The sequence below is a fragment of the Cottoperca gobio genome, chromosome 1, assembly GCF_900634415.1.
Source record: "Cottoperca gobio chromosome 1, fCotGob3.1, whole genome shotgun sequence".
Taxonomy (NCBI): domain Eukaryota; kingdom Metazoa; phylum Chordata; class Actinopteri; order Perciformes; family Bovichtidae; genus Cottoperca; species Cottoperca gobio.
In genome coordinates, this window is record NC_041355.1 from 26,238,717 (window position 1) to 26,260,061 (window position 21,345).

At 43.7% G+C, this 21,345-nt stretch overlaps 1 protein-coding gene across 12 annotated transcripts in view; it reads right to left on the reverse strand.

Moving 5' to 3' along the window:
- The window catches only part of LOC115006846 (microtubule-associated tumor suppressor 1 homolog), a 72,245-nt gene that overhangs the window by 35,069 nt on the left and 15,831 nt on the right, over nucleotides 1-21,345 (reverse strand). For all 12 annotated transcript variants that reach the window (XR_003832129.1, XR_003832128.1, XR_003832130.1 and 9 more), the window contains exons 5-7: nucleotides 16,065-16,286; nucleotides 8,174-8,368; nucleotides 5-172 (exon numbers count right to left, since the gene is read on the reverse strand). Coding sequence is in view for 8 of the 12 variants with exons in the window: in XM_029429423.1 (XP_029285283.1) it covers nucleotides 5-172; nucleotides 8,174-8,368; nucleotides 16,065-16,286 (585 nt within the window). In the remaining 4 variants the exon portion in view is untranslated. The remainder of the gene's footprint in view (nucleotides 1-4; nucleotides 173-8,173; nucleotides 8,369-16,064; nucleotides 16,287-21,345) is intronic.

Genomic DNA, 21,345 nt, shown 5'->3' on the forward strand with positions numbered 1-21,345 from the left:
TTACTGGTGGTGTTCAGTCGACTGAGTCTTGCTGATCCGCTTTTTTGCAGGGGATACTGGGATGCCTGCTTTGTCAGGCTCTGATTGGTAGCAGTAGCTCTCTTTGCTGCTATTTGATTGGCGGCTGCTATCTTGGCTGTGTTGTGGTTGGTGACTGTTGGGGCCTTCAGACCTGTGAAGAGAACACAGAAGAAGTCAAAACCCATCGCAGAGCTTCTCTAAAAGGTTTTGATCCACTAGCTGGCTGGAATTTTGATGCTCAAACTTTCTTGTTGCACTCTCCTGAGAGTTGCTGGATCACAGAGTTAAACAACTAAGGCGGGAGATTTGGAGTCACTATTTCTCTATTACCCTGTCCCTCTCTCTGTGATAGGATGGCATGTCTCGCAGTCTCTGAACCAGACGGCATACACCACAGAAACAGCTGCCCGTTTCTTTCTTCCAATGCTACAGCAAAGTACCCAAGTCATATTATAAAGCCAACCGGCTCACCAGTCCATATTATAGGTGGAGGGGAAGCTGCACAGTCGTTCACACCTTCAATAAAAGTCTCACTCTCTTTCTCATATATACGCATACTATATACACACACACACACACACACACAAACACAAGGAAAGGTTCATATTTAGAATTGTAAAAGTCTTCATACACTTCCTAATATTACAAACATTAGATAGAGCACTAAATAAATGGTTTATTAGCATAAACATTAAATCATGTAATCCTTTAAAGTAGCTGTAATAAAATCACTTCTTAAAAAGCCCAGTCTTGATCCAGAGGTTTTAGCCAACTATACACGGATATCTAACCTTCCCTTTCTCTCTAAAATCCTTGTGAAAGCAGTCACAAAACCATTTTTATATAACAATAATCACCTTAAATATGCTTCCTTTAGGCAATATTATAAGGAATCACTCTGTAAACTTTCATTCTTATGCGGATGGTACCCAATTATATCCATCTATTAAACAGGCCCTAAACGCCTCCGAAACGTATTTTCTAATGACATAGTAACTCTGGATGGCATTAATTTGGCCTCCAGCACCACCGTAAGGAATCTTAGCATTATCTTTGATCAGGATCTGTCTTTTAACTCCCACATAAAACAAATCTCAAGGACTGCCTTCTTTCATCTACGTAACATTGCAAAAATCATTTCACATCATTTGTTACATCAAGCCTGGATTACAGCAACTCCTCATTATCAGGTTGTCCCAAAAAGTCCCTTCAGACTCTTCAGTTAATCCAAAATGCTGCCGTCACAACAAGTCGATGATGGACCCAAATGCAGCACACAGGAAACTGAAGACAATTGGTAATGACTTTTATTATCAGTTAGGGGCAGGTTACGGCAGAGAAAAACAAATCCACAACGGGATTATAATGATCCACAAGGACAAACCAACAGGTAGCAGGCATTGAGGCCGGGCAGAGGGTCTGGAAACAGGCAGGGTCAGTACTCATCAGAAACGATCCTGTCCCATCCTCTACTACCGGAGAATTTTTGTCCTCGCCTGAGGGTGGCTCCTCATTGTCCTCATCGGATACGTCCAAAGTAGGGGAAGAAAAAGTCCCAATCATGTCCCTGCTTACCAGTGTGGTGGGTCTAGCTGGTTGACAGAATGTTTTGAGCCGGACCCACAACCTCTCTTCAGGACCGTACCCCTCCTAGTCCACCAAATACTGGAGGTGTCTCCTGCGCCAACGGGAACGGAGCAGGCGGCGAAACGTATAAGTGAAACCACCATCGGTGACCCGAGGAGGGGGTGGAGGTGGACTCTCCCTAACTGGCTTGACCTTAGAGATGTGGAAGGTTGGGTGGATCCGCATGGCACGGGTAGCCTGAGTCTTACTGCCACAGGGTGGATGATCTTCAGAATTACAAAGGGCTCAATAAACCTTGGCGCCAACTTCTTAGTTTCAACCCGTAATGGAATGTCCTGAATGATAGCCAAACCTTCTGGCCCACCTGATAGGAGGGCACCTTAGTGCGGCGGCTAGCCGAAGTGGCGTAACGGTAGGCTGAGCGGAGAAGGGAACTCCTAGCCTGGTCCCAGGTCTGGCGACATTGACGAATGAAAGCCTGGACGGACGGGCAGGAAACTTCTCTCTCCAGGGCAGGAAATAATGGAGGTTGGAAGCCGTAGGCGCACTGAAAAGGGGAAAAACCTGTGGCAGAGCTGACCAAGGTGTTGTGAGCGTATTCCACCCATCTGGGAACCAGGGCGGTAGGATAGAGAAAAGTTAAATCTAGTCAAAAACAGAGACCATCTGGCTTGACGGGAGTTTAATCTTCTGGCCGACTGGATATATTCCAAGTTCTTATGGTCGGTCCATAGTAGAAAAGGTACCTTGGTCCCCTCAAGCGTTAGCCTCTTCTAACGCCATTTTAACCACCGGCAGTTCCCGGTTCCCTAGGTTGTAGTTCCTCTCCGCCGGAGTCCACCGTCTCGAGAAGAAGGCACAGGGGTGAAGCTTCTGATCGTTGATGGCTCACTGGGAAAGGACGGCTCCAACCCCCACTTTGGAGGCGTCCATCTCCACGACAAATTGTCCTTCTGGGTCCGATACTTGAAGGATGGGGGCGGAGGTAAACCGGGTCTTGAGTTTCTGGAAGGCCTCCTCAGTCAAGGACAACCACCGGAAAAAAACCTTGGACGAGGTTAAGGCTGTGATTTGCGCAGCCACTGTGCTATAGCCGTGGATGAATCTTCGGTAGAAGTTGGCTAACCCCAGGAATCATTGCAGCTGTTTGCGAGAGTCCGGAACAGGCTGCGACCTTGATGGGGTCCATCTGTACACTGCCCTGTCCCACAATATATCCCTGGATATGACAGGATTCTGGGGAGACCGTAGGAGGTGGAACTAGATGGTCTCATGGTGGTTTCCGGACAGCAGCATGTGGAGTCTGATGAGTTACCGTCCCCAGAAGATAGTCGTCTAATGTGTTGGCTGGAACAGGACGAGGTAAGTATTTGGGTTTGGCTCACCAGTACATTGTTCATTACTGATCCCTGCCTTTTACTGGGCAACGGAACATGAAATAGCCTGCCTGGCCGCAGTAGAGGCACAGATTACCCCAACGGTGGTGCTCCTCTGAGGTGAGGCTAGTGCGACCCCCCTTCATGGGCTCCGGAGTTCCTTCCCAGGGCTCTGGTGTGAATCCAGGCGGCATGTGTGCAAAAGCAGGTGGCGGAAACAAGGGAGGAGGTGCCGGAGCTGCTTGCTGAGCCAGGGCAGCTGTTAGCTGCTGCACCTAAGAAAGCTAACGCCTGCTCATGAGAAGAGGATGACTGGCGTGACTCCGCAGCTAATGTGGCTATCGTTGTCTCGTGCATCTGGAGGGCCCCCTCGACCGTCTCGAGACGGGCCAGCGCTGATGCAGGGTTCTGCTGTGATGCGGGGTGTGCTGGGTCCATGACTGGCCAGATAGTTCTGTCACAACAAGTCGATGATGGACCCAAATGCAGCACACAGGAAACCGAGGAGAATTGGTAATGACTTTTATTATCAGTCAGGGGCAGGTTAAGGCAGAGAAAAACAAATCCACAGCGAGATGATAATGATCCACAAGGACAAACCAACAGGTAGCAGGCAAGAGGTAAGACAGGGCCGGGCAGAGGGTCTGGAAACAAGCGAGGCAGGTTGAGTGAATCCAGGCCAGGTCGGGAAACAGGTGAGGCAGACAGGTTCAAAACAGGCTTGATCAAGAAACAGGCAAGCAGGCAGGCAGGTCTGGGGCAGGCAGGGTCGGCAACAAGAGATCTGTTCAGGAAAAAGCGCTTGAAAGACTTGCATAACAACAGAGTACAATCTGGCAAAGGAATAGAGGCCATAGGAGGCTTAAATACTACCTAGGCCTAATTGTTTCCAGCAGGGAGAGTCAGGTGAGCTGTAGAGGGAGCGTGGCTAGCAGGTGAGTGGCACACTACTGGGCAAGCAAACCTTAAAGGAACAGAATTGTGACAGCTGCGGAACATGTATTGACAAGAACTAGGAAACAGGACAATATTACTTGTGTATTAGCTGCTCTGCACTAGCTCCCGGTCAAATACAGAATAGAATTTTAAATCCTTCTCCTGACCTCCAAAGCCATTAATGGTCAGTCTCCAGCATATCTTAAAGATCTCATAGTACCTTATAAACCAACTAGAGCATTGCGCTCCCTGAATTCAGGGTTACTTGTGGTTCCTAGAGTCTCTAAAAGTACAATGGGAGCCGGAGCCTTCAGCTATCAAGTCCCTCAGTTTTTTTGTCATTTGTGATATTGGGCTATATAAATACATTTGATTTGATTTGATGGGTTTACAAAAGGCATGTAAGAAAAAGAATTTGCAAAGATTAGCTGTTTGTTTTACTGCAGGGGTGGCCAACCCGCGGCTCTCGAGCCGCATGCGGCTCTTTGCCTAGTTTCATGCGGCTCTTCAGTTCATATCAAATTTGATTTGTGAGTGTGTGTATGTGTGGTGTCAGTATGAGAGCATGACAGTGCGTCTAATTTTGATGTGGCCCAAGAGCCAATCACAAAAATGCCTGCGATGCAGTGAACCAATCACCGTCGAGGGGGGAAAAACCTATCGTTGAGTAAACACTATCTGACCATTTGAGTTCGATCCTAAAATTGCAGGGAAAAATGTACAGCTAAGCGAAAATATGAAGACCAACATAGGACGTTTTATTAGAGTGGGAGAGTTCATATTCATATAAAAATGCTGCCTGACCTAGTGCAAAGTGTATTGGCGTGTGTTAACAAACTGAAACTGTTTAAAACACTTCTTCAAAAAAGGGAGAATTAGCGCATTTTCCCTCTCTGCTAAAAGCAAGCGGACAAGCCGAAATGCAACATTGGTTTAAACCCTGCACGAAAACTTTGCGACCCGGTTCCATGATCTACATCTCAAAAGGTCACAGATTACGTTCCTCGCTGACCCTTTTAATGCTGAGACGGACTGTTTGAAAGCCCCGCTAGTCCATACCTGTCAACATTGAAATTTCAAAATAAGGGAATTCTTTTGCCGGACTCCGCCCGGCTCTCCAACAGCTGTCAGCCACCAATGTAAACGTGAACACATAAGGGACATTCAGGAAATACATGTTTATTTAAAGTATGTATTACTTGTACAGACATATTTATAAGATTTATGTATTTTATTTGATGAGTTATCATCATCAATTTATTTGATGATGGATGAGTTGTGTGGCTTTTGTTTCCCCCGACGAGGACTTCCTTGCGATGGCAGAGTCTGGAAGCATGTCCGCTACACTGCGACTGAAATCACTGCAGAAGCTGAAGGCTACATTATTTTTGGCACAAAGCATCGACATCTTTCCCTCAGCTCTGGTCACCTGGTTTGCCTCCGACACAGTTCTTGTCACACATGAAGTCATTGACAGTGTATGTTTATGTGCCTCTTGGTGTGCTTCTGCTTGGACGATTTTTCTTGCTGGCGAACATCGCTTATAGATCGTGTGCATGTGACTTCACGCTTATGTCCCAACCCGTAAATCAGCCATGTTGGATGATATACACAACCAAGACGGCGCCCGTTCGCGTGGGAGTTGCTGCAACACTTCGTAATTTTCTTTGTATTTAAACATCTAAGATTGAAAGAAAATGCCAATCGTGTGCGCAGTGTATAATTGTGGTAATAACGCTACTCGTGACCCAGAGAAATGGTTCTTTAGATTTCCTAAAATCATCAAAGACAACGATCCACAAAAGAGGGATGAATTGCTGTCTACCTAACGCCGTGAGCTGGTTTAGCAACATAACTCGTGAGGATTTAACAGAAGAAAAAGCACAATTCACCCGTGTGTGTGGCGTACACTTTATATCTGGTAAGAGCTCATGCTAAAGCTATGTTTTCAATGTATACGTTAAACATTTGTGCTTATGATATACCTGAACACTGTAAGACCTTACTTCTCCATATCGCTGACTGGTAAATAAGTCACTTTCTTTACATGTGATGGCAGCCATTTGCTCTTTTCTTCTGTGCATGTTTTTGTTTGGCTTATTCTTGAGACTACTTCACTTGCGAAAAGCAAAGCACCAATGTGAGAACATGCTTCGCTTAATCCAGCCATACAATCACAGTGTGTGAGGATAACATTGCCGCTCTTCTCACTCACAAACCACAGTTTGAGCGGTGTATCTCGAGCTCTTTGAGAGTGATTTACACAGGCATGGGCGAACACCCTGTCATCTTTCAGTGGTTTGGTAAGAAGACTACCAACCCAGCCAGAAACAAAGAAATTATAAGCATCTAAGCTCTTGTATGCCTTCATTTGTACGTTGGTTGCCCACCACGTTTGTAGCACAAGGTAGTTCACAATATCCGGATATTCAATCGGCGGTAATGAATCTAAATCCTCAATATAATCCGACGGCTTTAGCGCTTGCCTTTGCAGAGGACTCCACAGAGTCAGAATACTTTGAAGAAGTCGGAGTTGTATTGCTGTTGTTGTTCGCTTTAGACGCCATTGTTGATTTGTATATCATCCAACATGGCGTTGCATGCATACGTCACACTGTTTTGTCACGTGTTTGCATACCATCTATTCCGTCGTGTGCGATGCTAACATCTGAATGGCACACTTTACAAAAAGCACGAGTTTGCCCGACTCTGCTTTTAATAAATAATGGACGGTCTCCTCTCATTTGGTACTTGCATAAAGTTTTAACTTGTTTGGCAGGTACAACTGCGTCTCCATCTATCTCCCGTTCACTGTGACTCTCATCATATGTTTTCGTCTTCTTCTGTATTATTGTTCCTGTTTTCTTCTTCTGTGTGTTTACTGGCGGATAACGTTTTTCAGCTAAAGTTAAACATAATACTGCCACCTGCTCTACCGGAGGCCACTTTACACTTTTTTAATTAGGCCTATCTTTCTTTCTGAAAGGTTAAAAATACAGGATAATTACAGGAAAATATTTAAACGGGAGAAAATCGGGATCGAAGTAAAAATACGGGATAATCCCGGGAAAAACGGGAGGGTTGACAGGTATGCGCTAGTCACGGACGAGGCGGAGATGATTGAACTTTCTGAGGAAGACTGACTGAAACCTGTTCTGAGGGAAGGGACCCTTGAGTTCTGGAAAACTGTGCCAATGGAAAAAATATCCCAATGTCAAACGGGCTGCACTCAAGCTACTATCAATGTTTGGGTCAACATACGTCTGTGAGTCGGTGTTATCTACCCTGAAACACGTGCAATCAAAGTATCGATCTGTTCTGACTGACACACATGTGAAAGAATTGCTTCGAGTGACCACAACGGAATACAAGCCAGATTTGAGGAGGATTGTTCAAGGCAAGGAATGTCAGAAGTCCCACTAATTTAAAGAAGCAACATGGAAGATAAAACACTTTTTCACATTTTTTTACTGAGAGTTTGTGTGTGAGAGTGCACACAATGTTCATTGTTGATAATAACTGGCCTCTGAATACTGGTAGGAGACGTGTCTGTCTGTGTAAGGGTCTTTGTGTGTGTGTGTGTGTGTGTGTGTGTGTGTGTGTGTGTGTGTGTGTGTGTGTGTGTGTGTGTGTGTGTGTGTGTGTGTGTGTGTGTGTGTGTGTGTAAAGTTTTAATTTTGACTGTGTGAGAGAGGGGAGGAAGAGAGTGAGGGAGCACTGAGAAAGGCTGAGAACAAAAGAGAGAAGGGGGGGGGGGGGGTGCGCATATGTGACTGTGTATGATGTGGCTCTTTGCAGTAACATAGTAACATTTTTGGCTCTTAACCTCTGACTGGTTGGCCACCCCTGGAGTACTGTATTCATTACAGATACACAGAAAAATATTGAAATGAGTCAATAATGATATTTTCTAAATATATACTAACACTGCAACTGTACTGAAGAACATTATTATTTGAGCTTAGTTGTGTATTCTTGAAGGGGACAACTGTAAAAAAAGTGTGGCAACAACAAACCTGCCCAACAAGGCCAATGTTACTTCTACCGACAGAGAACAATAGCCCCTTTTCACAACTGATGAACATGAAGCACTTCCATGACCCAGTCTGTATCCCAGAGCATTAAAGGAGCATGATGACACAATCACTGCTGAGGATTGAGCTGCTCTCAGAAACTGAGAAGGTACATCAGTACATACTACCTTTTCCTTTGAATGCACACGCACGCAAGCACACACACAAACAAACACTCACATGTAGCAGTGGTCCTGGCCTGCAGTGACAGAGCTCTGCTCCTCAGTGCAGGATGCCTGGTGCTGGCGGTAAATGTAGGGCTGGAGATGAGGGGCTTGGCCGGGCTCTGGCTGCCCACAGGAAACGAGCTTCTGCTGGGCTGCTCCTCTGGCTTGGTCACTGTTGATGCTGGAGCTCCTGGAGATGATGGAGAAGCTGAAGGAAAGGGAATACAAGAGATATTAAACTACTGAGAATTCTTTATATAAATGGAAGAGTATAACTTTTTAAAAGATTATTTTATTTGGTCCCAAGGCTGGGACAAGCTATGAACGCTGTGGTAATGTTGCATGTGTTGTAACCAATTGTCTATGAAGCAGGAGATGTTTTTTAACACCTGCATAAATAATTAACAATTATATTGTTATGTTCTGGGCTGCATATCCTTCTCTGAAAATAATAACTGATTCAGACTTGCAGAAATGTTACTATTTCCTTGTGACAATTTGTCACTACTCCACTTACAAGCTTTTTTCTCAGCCTATGACCACATTTCATGGCTCAGTCTGTTTGTAGGGATATTTAGGGTTTGTAGAGACTCTGAACAGCAACACCTGGAGATCAGTTGAGAAAATGTGGAGGCCCCTATCACAAAGGAATGCCGCTTTCAGTAACAATTAAGAACCCAGTGCAGGATCCAATATTGTTGATCCAAAATGCAGCGGCACGTGTATTGACAGGAACTAGGAAACGGGATCATATTACTCCTGTATTAGCTGGTCTGCACTGGCTCTCGGTAAAATACAGAATAGAATTTTAAATCCTTCTCCAGACTTACAAAGCAATTTTTGGTCAGGCTCCAGCATATCTTAAAAATCTCATAGTACCTTATAAACCAATTAGAACATTGCGCTCCCAGAATGCAGGGTTACTTGTGGTTCCTAGAGTCTCTAAAAGTACAATGGGAACCGGAGCATTCAGCTATCAAGCTCCTCTCAAGTGGAACCAGCTTCCAGTTTGTGTTCGGGAGGCAGACACACTCTCCACATTTAAGTGCAGGCTAAAGACTTTCCTTTTTGATAAAGCTTATAGTTAGGGCTGGCTCAGGCTGGATCAGCCCCTATTAATGCTGCTTTTGGCTTAGACTGCCGGGGGACACCTCCATGTTCTCCTGCTTCTCCTCCCCTCCCTCTCCCCTCTTCTCCCTCTCTATCTGTATTTATAAATGTATGTAAATGTATGTTACTAACTCAGCATCCGGGGCATCATCCCCGGAGTTTCTGTGTCTCTCATGTGGCAGGTTGCCACTGTTAAAGTTTACGTCAGGATCATGAATCGTGGCTGCCCCTGCTGGACACCGAGAAGCCTTTTTGACATTTTCCTGGATTCATCCATACTTTCTCTTTTTTGATCACACCATCATTTGTGTCAAATGTTGTATTTGTACTATGTTGTTTATCCTGTACATACGACATCTATTACAGTCTGTCCGTCCTGGGAGAGGGATCCCTCCTCAGTTGCTCTCACTTAGGTCTCTTCCATGTTTCCCCCTTTAATTGTGGGGTTTCTTTGAGGAAGTGTTTCCTTGTGCAATGCGAGGGTCTAAGGAAAAGGTATGCTGTACAGTCTGTAAAGCACACTGAGACAAATGTGTCATTTGTGATATTGGGCTATAATATAGGTGGCCAACCAGTCAGAGGTTAAGAGCCAAAAATGTTACTATGTTACTGCAAAGAGCCACATCATACACAGTCACATATGCGCACCACCCCCCCCCCCCTTCTCTCTTTTGTTCTCAGCCTTTCTCAGTGCTCCCTCACTCTCTTCCTCCCCTCTCTCTCTCACACAGTCAAAATTAAAACTGTATATACACACACACACACACACACACACACACACACACACACACAAAGACCCTTACACAGACAGACACGTCTCCTACCAGTATTCAGAGGCCAGTTGTGTGCACTCTCACACACAAACTCTCAGTAAAAAAATGTGAAAAAGTGTTTTATCTTCCATGTTGCTTCTTTAAATTAGTGGGACTTCTGACATTCCTTGCCTTGAACAATCCTTCTCAAATCTGGCTTGTATTCCGTTGTGGTCACTCGAAGCAATTCTTTCACATGTGTGTCAGTCAGAACAGATCGATACTTTGATTGCACGTGTTTCAGGGTAGATAACACCGACTCACAGACGTATGTTGACCCAAACATTGATAGTAGCTTGAGTGCAGCCCGTTTGACATTGGGATATTTTTTCCATTGGTACAGTTTTCCAGAACTCAAGGGTCCCTTCCCTCAGAACAGGTTTCGGTCAGTCTTCCTCAGAAAGTTCAATCATCTCCGCCTCGTCCGTGACTAGCGCATACCTGTCAACCCTCCCGTTTTATCCCGTATTTTTACTTTGATCCCGATTTTCTCCCGTTTAAATATTTTCCTGTAATTATCCCGTATTTTTAACCTTTCAGAAAGAAAGATAGGCCTAATTAAAAAAGTGTAAAGTGGCCTCCGGTAGAGCAGGTGGCAGTATTATGTTTAACTTTAGCTGAAAAACGTTATCCGCCAGTAAACACACAGAAGAAGAAAACAGGAACAATAATACAGAAGAAGACGAAAACATATGATGAGAGTCACAGTGAACGGGAGATAGATGGAGACGCAGTTGTACCTGCCAAACAAGTTAAAACTTTATGCAAGTACCAAATGAGAGGAGACCGTCCATTATTTATTAAAAGCAGAGTCGGGCAAACTCGTGCTTTTTGTAAAGTGTGCCATTCAGATGTTAGCATCGCACACGACGGAATAGATGGTATGCAAACACGTGACAAAACAGTGTGACGTATGCATGCAACGCCATGTTGGATGATATACAAATCAACAATGGCGTCTAAAGCGAACAACAACAGCAATACAACTCTGACTTCTTCAAAGTATTCTGACTCTGTGGAGTCCTCTGCAAAGGCAAGATTCAGAGGAAAAAGTCCAAATTTGCCGCCGTGACCCGTACACGCTAAAGCCCTCGGATTATATTGAGGATTTAGATTCATTACCGCCGATTGAATATCCGGATATTGTGAACTACCTTGTGCTACAAACGTCGTGGGCAACCAACGTACAAATGAAGGCATAGAAGAGTTTAGATGCTTATAATTTCTTTGTTTCTGGCTGGGTTGGTAGTCTTCTTACCAAACCACTGAACGATGACAGGGTGCTCGTCCATGCCCGTGTAAATCACTCTCAAAGAGCTCGAGATACACCGCTCAAACTGTGGTTTGTGAGTGAGAAGAGCGGCGATGTTATCCTCGCACACTGTGATTGTATGGTTGGATTAAGCGAAGCATGTTCTCACATTGGTGCTTTGCTTTTCGCAAGTGAAGTAGTCTCAAGAATAAGCCAAACAAAAACATGCACAGAAGAAAAGAGCAAATGGCTGCCATCACATGTAAAGAAAGTGACTTATTTACCAGTCAGCGATATGGAGAAGTAAGGTCTTACAGTGTTCGGGTATATCATAAGCACAAATGTTTAACGTAAACATTGAAAACATAGCTTTAGCATGAGCTCTTACCAGATATAAAGTGTACGCCACACACACGGGTGAATTGTGCTTTTTCTTCTGTTAAATCCTCACGAGTTATGTTGCTAAACCAGCTCACAGCGTTCGGTAGACAGCAATTCATCCCTCTTTTGTGGATCGTTGTCTTTGATGATTTTAGGAAATCTAAAGAACCATTTCTCTGGGTCACGAGTAGCGTTATTACCACAATTATACACTGCGCACACGATTGGCATTTTCTTTCAATCTTAGACGTTTAAATACAAAGAAAATTACGAAGCGTTGCAGCAACTCCCACGCAAACGGGCGCCGTCTTGGTTGTGTATATCATCCAACATGGCTGATTTACGGGTTGGGACGTAAGCGTGACGTCACATGCACACGATCTATAAACGATGTTCGCCAGCATGAAGTATCGTCCAAGCAGAAGCACGCCAAGAGGCACATAAACATACACTGTCAATGACTTCATGTGTGACAAGAACTGTGTCGGAGGCAAACCAAGTGACCAGAGCTGAGGGAAAGATGTCGATGATTTGTGCCAAAAATAATGTAGCCTTCAGCTTCTGCAGTGATTTCAGTCGCAGTGTAGCGGATATGTTTCCAGACTCTGCCATCGCAAGGAAGTCCTCGTCGGGGGAAACAAAAGCCACACAACTCATCCATCATCAAAGAAATTGATGATATTAACTCATCAAATAAAATACATAAATCGTATAAACATGTCTGTACAAGTAATACATACTTTAAATAAACATGTATTTCCTGAATGTCCCTTATGTGTTCACGTTTACATTGGTGGCTGACAGCTGTTGGAGAGCCGGGCGGAGTCCGGCAAAATAATTCCCTTATTTTGAAATTCCAATGTTGACAGGTATGGACTAGCGGGGCTTTCAAACAGTCCGTCTCAGCATTAAAAGGGTCAGCGAGGAACGTAAATCTGTGACCTTTTCAGGTGTAGATCATGGAACCGGGTCGCAAAGTTTTCGTGCAGGGTTTAAACCAATGTTGCATTTCGGCTTGTCCGCTTGCTTTTAGCAGAGAGGGAAAATGCGCTAATTCTCCCTTTTTGAAGAAGTGTTTTAAACAGTTTCAGTTTGTTAATACACGCCAATACACTTTGCACTAGGTCAGGCAGCATTTTTATATGAATATGAACTCTCCCACTCTAATAAAACGTCCTATGTTGGTCTTCATATTTTCACTTAGCTGTGCATTTTTCCCTGCAATTTTAGGATCGAACTCAGATGGTCAGATAGTGTTTATAGGTTTCTTTCTCCCCCCTTGACGGTGATTGGTTCACTGCATCGCAGGCATTTTTGTGATTGGCTCTTGGGCCACATCAAAATTAGACGCACTGTCATGCTCTCATACTGACACCACACATACACACACTCACAAATCAAATTTGATATGAACTGAAGAGCCGCATGAAACCGGGCAAAGAGCCGCATGCGGCTCGAGAGCCGCGGGTTGGCCACCCATGGGCTATATAAATACATTAGATTTTGATTTGATTTATTGCCACTGTTCTTCATGTAAAAGACAATAAATACTACTGAAGATTTTCCTGATATTAACTTTTAAAAGATATGTGACCGTACATTTGTTTTTTTCTCAATATCAATAATAATCTTTACTTCACACTTTTGAAACATTCATTACGATTTGGGAGTGCACACTTTTAGTCAGCCTGCTTCTTCTCTTACTTAAGTTGCCAGGTTTGTACAGACGCCGACCTATACGGACCGGGACCGGTACTTCTATTTTAACGGCGCATTTATTTTTAGTTTTTTAGTTTTGCGCATTCACATTCTCTCCGCTCTGTATCACGGAGGGCGGCGCTTCGCACACACCTACAAAAAAAAAACAGAGGGGAGGAAAGGAGAGGAGTGAACTAGAGAATCACCGCACTCGTTTTTACGGCACAGGTTTTGCGGGTCAGGAAACTCACAGACCAATTACATGCGAGTTAAGCCATCCCACGTGATGCCACTCCGCCAATCAAATCTGTGCATTCCAAACATTGCAACTCTGAATACAGACAGATGAGAGGCGAGTGACAGACGGAAAAACGAGTCAGCGATACAGGGAGAGAAGACGGAGAAAGGGAGAAAAACACTGACGAAGAGACGAGTGAGCGACAGACAGGGAGAGAAAAAATAACTACTCGTGGCGCTCTCCAAGAAGAGAGAAGTCAACAGAGCTTTCAACCCAGAATGGACTCATTCATGTTCATCCGGAGCACAACACCAGTGTCTCATATGCTCAGAGACCGTGGTGCTCATTAAAAGTGGCGATGTGAAACGCCACTATGAGGCGTTTTTGACCAAACATACCCACTCAAGTCTGAACTGAGGTCACAGAAAATAAGCACTCAGAGCCCAATGTGATTTTGATTTGTGACAAAATAAAGCAAATAGGCCACCTGTCAGCATCATCAACCACAGAGAATAGTTTAACCCAGGATGTGCTAGTCTGGGTTAAACTGTTCAATTGTTAAAATGTGTTGAGACTGGTTTATTCTAACATTGGTTGAGAGTTAAATCAAGATGTGAAACAGTTAAATAAAAGGGGAAACTCAAGCTGCTGCTACACTTTATTAAATTTTTCTAATATTAAGCACTTTATTTAAGATTCACAATTTTTCAAAAGCTATTTTATTTATTTTCTCAATTTTATTTTTAAATGCAGCCCGAGAAGAACATCATACATATCTACAATATTATATATCTGTATAGTTCAATGTTAAGTGACAATAAATATTGTCTAAATGTTTTTAAATTGTACTTTCTTTATTAGATTTGACAGTCAGTTGTTGATGACGTGCAGACGTTGATACAGCTACTAGGCTGCTTCAATATATATCACACTAATTCATAACGCAAGTTAGACATTATGATGCTCCGGACCTTTGCTTGTGGAAATTTTCTCGAACTGGACCTCTTAGAATTTTAGTTGAATACCCCTGCTTTAGATTATCCACTCTCTCCTCAGTATGGAGGAGGCAGATTCAGAGTAGCGAAGGTCAGGTCTAACATGTCGACAAATGATTTATCTCTCATGATGAGTGAACTGATGGTGAGTTTTCCATGAACAGTTGCTGGGGGATGAACCACTGAGGTAAGAAGATAATGGATGCACTCTAGGATTTCTTTTACGCAGTCACTTGAGGTACACTGTTTAATATGAGCTTATGTGTGTTTTATGCATTTTCATTATATGTTTATGGGTTGTATGTTTTATGTATCTTATGTTTATAGTGTGAGTGTTTAGTGTGAGTTGTGTGTTTCACCAGTTAAGTGATGGACCTACCAACATGCTCTTTCTGTTTCATTGTGAGGGACTGACACTAACACTTGGTGTGAACCTTTATCTGTTAGCTCCTCTGTTGTTGATGCTGTACACAGTAACAAGCCAAACAACATCTTCATTTGGCTTTGAATCTGCAGCATTAAGAAAAATATATAATATGATAAAAAAAAGGCAGAGAAATATGACGTACATTGCAGAGATACAGTGTTTAGGGTCAGTGTAGGGAGGATTTATGCTTTAAAGAATGGTGCTATAGACAATGTACACACACACGTACACTCACACGCACACGCACGCACACACACACACACACATACACACACACACACACACACACACACACACACACACACTCTCTGCCACTAAATATGTATTGTTATTTAAAAAAATAGAGTTTGTGTCCAGCACGTGCAAACATTTCAACTCACTTACACACACATTCCTAGATTCCCCGGGGCTAGGGGGGTGACGACTCTGTATAACAGTGTGACGGGAACTGAGCAGACATATCTCACGCTTACAGCCTGTTTGTACAGTGGAGGATGAAAAGCTTGCTGGCAAGATCAGTGAAGAAGACAAGCAGAAGATTTTGGAAGGGAGGAAGGGTCTTCTTTTTCAGTACACTCTTGCACCTGATTTGTGTGGTGCAATTTGTGTGTGTGTGTGTGTGTGTGCATGCGTGCGTGCGTGTGTGTGTGTGTGTGCGTGTGTGTGTATTGTGCAACATTTAGGATGCACACACACACACACACACACACACACTATGTGTGTTTTTCTGGCCCTAGCACACACAGTTTTGTGATTTCCACACTTTGACACATGCAGTGAGCGTGTTGCTGACAGACATATACTGGTATGGTCTGTGTGTGTGTGTGTGTGTGTGTGTGTGTGTGTGTGTGTGTGTGTGTGTGTATGATGGAGACCGACTCTGCATGTGTGTGTGTGCTTGAAAAACACACACACCAACTGTGGTAAGAGAAGGAAGCTAAACTGCGTGTGTGCGAGAGAGAAGAAGAGAGTTGATGTCAAATCTACACACCTTTGCTTGTGGCTCCATTGATCTCGGTGCTTCCCAGTGATAAGGAACTGAGGCTTGTGGGTAATCCCTTCACAGGGAGTTTCGATGCAGCGGGTGTGATGGGTCGTCTGGCCAACCCCGATGGTGGCTGCTGATTGGCTGTTGGTTTGGAGTTGGACGCTGCGGGACTCAGGACAGCATAATCTGATGCTCGCTCTGCGATGGTGTGAGGTTTAGGGATACCTGGGAGAGAGAGTGATACAAAAAGCCATAAATTAGCTTCTTACAGACACACCAGAAATAATATTTGGTCAATGATCTGACTTTGATACTAACTGGGAACATAAATATTTCTATGCATTACATATCATGTGAATACAAGTAAAATAGGAAGAGACTTCAGTAGAGATCAGCTGAACAGTGAATGGAATACTGCTCTTCTTTTAAAGACCCAAGAGTTTTAAATTAATTAAAAATGAATTAAAGTAAAGCTGAACATGTAATAGCACATGATATACACAGCTGACCAATCACAATGTAAAAGAGGTAGGTTGTCACGTCACGTATTGGTAAACCATTGGCTCCTCTACGTCCACGTAATACCAAACCCTGACCCAGAAATCTTCTCTGTCTTTGATCAGAGACCATGAGGGATCTTAACCTGTAGATGAGTCATAGATGTAACAGATGTAATATTAGTTTAATGTCAAACTTGATCATTTTGCTTGCCTTATAGCTTCTGAACTACAAAAACAATATGAGGAAAACTGAGGCCATATAAGGGCAAATAAAAAAAAGCTGAGGGTGAAACATTAGCATCACTGAGGTCAATGACACATTACATTTTCCATTACAACATAACCAGCTATCCCAACTTGACTTTACACACACTTGCCTCTTTTCTCTCTCAAGGACACAGTACACCATATATCTGTTATAATGTATATATACTTTGTAGATAATATGACTGAATAGCTATTTTCATGGTATCCAGAGGATGGAAGGGGTTTTCAGAATGTTGCTCAACATGTTGCCTCAGCAGAGAATGTAGTTCTATAGTTATGGAATGTTAAATGTTTTGTAGAATGACAGATTCTGTCCTAAAACCACAGAAGAATGAATTTCCCTGGGAGCCTCTTCACACCAAACCAGGGACATGGAATGCTTCGGAAGTGAGTAAGAAGGTTTGTGTGTGTCTGTTTGTGTGTGTGTCTGTCTGTGGGCGTTTGTGTGTGCATGTGAGTGGGTGAGGTAAAGAATAAAGACTGCCACACATTCCATTCCTTATACATTTCCTCATAAAACATTTTAGTATATTACTGCCATGGCTAACTGCTTTCCAGGGTGTTGTTGTAAAAGAGAAAACAAACATTATGTCTCTTGTCCACACACATTGCCTCCATCTGAACTACACGTCTTCTCTTTTAAACTTTCTAAGCGGTCCGGCTGCGCGTGCATGTTAGTTTGTTTGTTGCTAGCTAATGGCCCCCGCTCTGCGCTGAGCTCATGCGCCGCTGCCCTGACCCACAACATTTTTGCTGAAACGTAGCGGCCACTCTTTGGGTTAACACCGTTAGCTCTGAGCACTGTTGAGAAAGAGAGAGACAGAGAGAGATTCTTTTTCCGAAACCTCCATTCTCCACTCCGTCATACCCACACACAACACACAACACACACCGCACACCACACACCACACACCACACACCACACACCACATACCACACAACCGACAATACCGCAACACACCGAAACGCAAGCATCTGCAGTGCAACTGCACTGAACCGTGGCGAACGCACAAAATGGATGAACAAAAGAAAAGAAAACCGATCAAACAAAAACACATGGGCACAGCACAAAATGCCACCTCAGTGCACACATGCCTCACAAATGAAAACCACAATAGACAACCTCCCCACCAGCATCCGTCTGGCTGAGAAACATGAAGCCATCCAAATCGAGGGAGAAGCACAGCCCAGAACCCAGTGGCAACATGACCATGGCGAGCCACGTGCCGAAGAAGGGGAAGGCCGCTGCACGCACCGAGATGGCAACACGCACTGCACCCACATGTTCCCACCCAATCAGCCCTCCCCTCTATCCATTCGTACCATACATCCACCACAGCCCAACACAGAAATACCACAGATACTTACAGCTCAACATCCCACAGTGCCATCTGCCTCATGATGCATGCCAGGTGTGAGTGCGACAAAGCGACAAACAAAGACCCCAAACATCAAATAACCAAAATAACCATCCCCAACAACATCATTACCATAGTAGCCTATGTCCTCTCACCACCCCCATCACACCTGGCACAAATGGACCACCCCCGACCCATGCGTGCAAATCTGATGCAGCAACACAAAAACCATTCCAGTTCACAAATCAAGAAAGGGAGAATGAAAACAATGACCCACGGCAACCAAATACAAGACATTTAATACCAAAACCCGTATAAAACACGTAAGCGTATTTTTTTGCAATTTCTGTACAGTTAAAATCCCCTTCCAAGAATAAAAAATCCACCGAGGCACTAACTTTTTGTAAAAACAGCTTCCTCTCTGCACCGATTGCTGGATCGTACACATTTATACAAACAGCTGTAAAAAGGTCAAACCGTGCTTTAATTAACTAAAAGCAGCCTCCCCTCGATAAAATGCTCGACCCCCCGCCGCAGTAGCCTGGACCAGACAGAGCTGGATCCCCGCGCCTCGGACAGGCTCTCGCTGTGTGGCCTCCTCCCAGCAAACATTTCATACCCGATGAGATGGCAAAATCTACTTTAACATGGAAGCGGAGGTTGAGTTCCACATCCCGGTTATTAAGTATCATATATAACTGTCTATGGAGAGACACTAAATGTTTCAGTAACTGAGACTTATACGCAGACACCCAGGTTGCGGGTTGAGTGAGTGGCAACACCTGCACAAACATCTCGTTCACCACAATACCTGTTTCAATGACGCGGAGCACCTTCTCGACCGGATCCAGGAAAATGACAGCAGCACTGTTCATCCGCGCCAGTGATTTTATACTGCCGTGTCCGACCTTTTCCCCCACAGCTAATACTATCTCCTCTACGCTACACGGGAAGCCGGCGTAAATTTTGATTCCGTGCTTCCTCGTGAGCTTAGCGAATTCCCCATTTACCATGCCGTCGGACGCCGATCGGCGAGACAAATGAGCACGGCAAGACAAAAACCCCACAAACACCCCACCTACCACACCAAAACTCACAAAAAGTAAACAAAATCAAACTATCACCAGTAAATTAAGTTAAATCAACACCCATTACTAAACAAAAGAATGACAAAAAGTATCAAAAAGCACACGCTCAGCGTCTCACTCACAGACAAACTCCCAGCAGAGAGACAGAGACAGAGAGAGAAAGCGCAAAGAAAAAAAGCGAGAGAAAGAAAGTTTACATGTGTTCACCGCAATTTCATTACCTCACATTAACTCTCTCTCTCTGTCTCTGTCTCTGTCTCTGTCTCTCTCTCTCTCTCTCTGTAGGCGAAGGTAGAGCAGCAGTAAAACTTGTACTGCGACTGAAGCCAGCAGGAAACATCTGGCTTCATTTGGTTTCAGTTCTGATGAAAAGCCAGCCAGAGGAAAGCAACTGGATTCTCTTACCTAGGAAATATATGTTAGGTAAGAGCTGGCTCAGTGCTCATCTGCCTCGTGCTTACTGTTGACACACAAAAACACACATGTACACACAATTGTCTGTCTACGCAAGTCCAGACCTTTTTAGTGACTACATTTCTCCTAATCCCTGACTTTAACCTAATTCTAAACATAAACCCAGGATCAAACCTCTATGCTTCATCCGAGTCCAAACAACATGCTTCTGAATCTTTAATGCCACAAACCGAAAGCACAGTTTGCAAATTCAACAGTCAACTCAGATGGCCTCTCTACAAACACATGAAGACACTATAATGTGGTGATTTTTCTAAGCAGCTCCTGCTCTCAACTGCATGACCCCATGATACTGTGGTTACTTTGACTAAATAATTAGGAAGTTAAATGTTCCCTTTGATAATTCATCTGCCTGAGTCTGACTTGTGTCTCAGAGTTGATTTGTACGGGCAGGAACTAAAATCAATGGCTGTCATCAAAAGTCATGGTGTACTTCAAAAATGTTCAAGAGTAATGTAAATGATGTAAGATCATGAGATGAAACATGCAAACCTTGGATTCCTTTGACTGCTTCCACAACTGAAGTAAAGTTAAACCAGTAAACTTTACAACACTGAGTTATCAGTTATTTGTACTGCTTACCGGTTAGAAAGAAATAGGTGGCTTACCGTATGTGGATCATAATACTTGGTTTGAAAAACGTAACACAGTTATTCAGATGTCTTTCTCAGGTCTAAAACCTTCTCAATTAATGTCTCTGGAGATATCAGCCCTATGCTATCTACGAGGATCATGTTATGTGTTTGTTCCTTAGGTCTTAGGAGTGACATAACCAAATCCACACTTAGACTCAAGAGCGAAGCCTGAATCAGCAAAGCAAACAAGAGAGACAGCTATATGCTGCAGCGTCCATGTGACCACCGAATACATTCAACTTTTAACTGATGAAATCTGCAGATGCATGCTTAGCAGTTCATTTAACAGATAGGGAATCAAGGAGACAATCTATTGAAAAGTGTTGGTGTACTAAAGCAAGGCCTGTCCCTAAACTGACCCCGTGATAAAATGTGGACTGGTCAGTTTGCCCTCATTTAAGTGAATTTATTTTATCTTACATGCAGATTACAGAAGCCTATCACATGTAAGTACATACAAAACACTGAGCACATGGCTAAACCTGTAATGGAAAATATTTGTAAAAAAATTAAAAATTAAAAATATTAAAATGATGTTTAAAACAATAAATACGGTCTAACCTGGCTGAGGAAATCCTATTTTCTCTGAGGTGCGACCATGTGTATTATCTACCATCAGCGTGCATCCTCCCCCATACATCCACCAGACCATGGGAGTGGACCAGCTCCTCAGAGCATTCTGGGGCGCTGGTTGCGATCTAAAGATGCAATTTCTGTACAGTTAAAATCTCCTCCCAAGAATAAAAAATCCTCCGAGGCACAGCCATGTCAAACATCACTAGCTTTTTGTAAAAACAGCTTCCTCTCTGCACCGATTGTTGGATCGTACACATTTATACAAACAGCTGTAAAAAGGTCAAACCGTGCTTTAATGAACTAAAAGCAGCCTCCCCTGTCCCTCATACCCGATGAGATGGCAAAATCTACTTTAACATGGAAGCGGAGGTTGAGTTCCACATCCC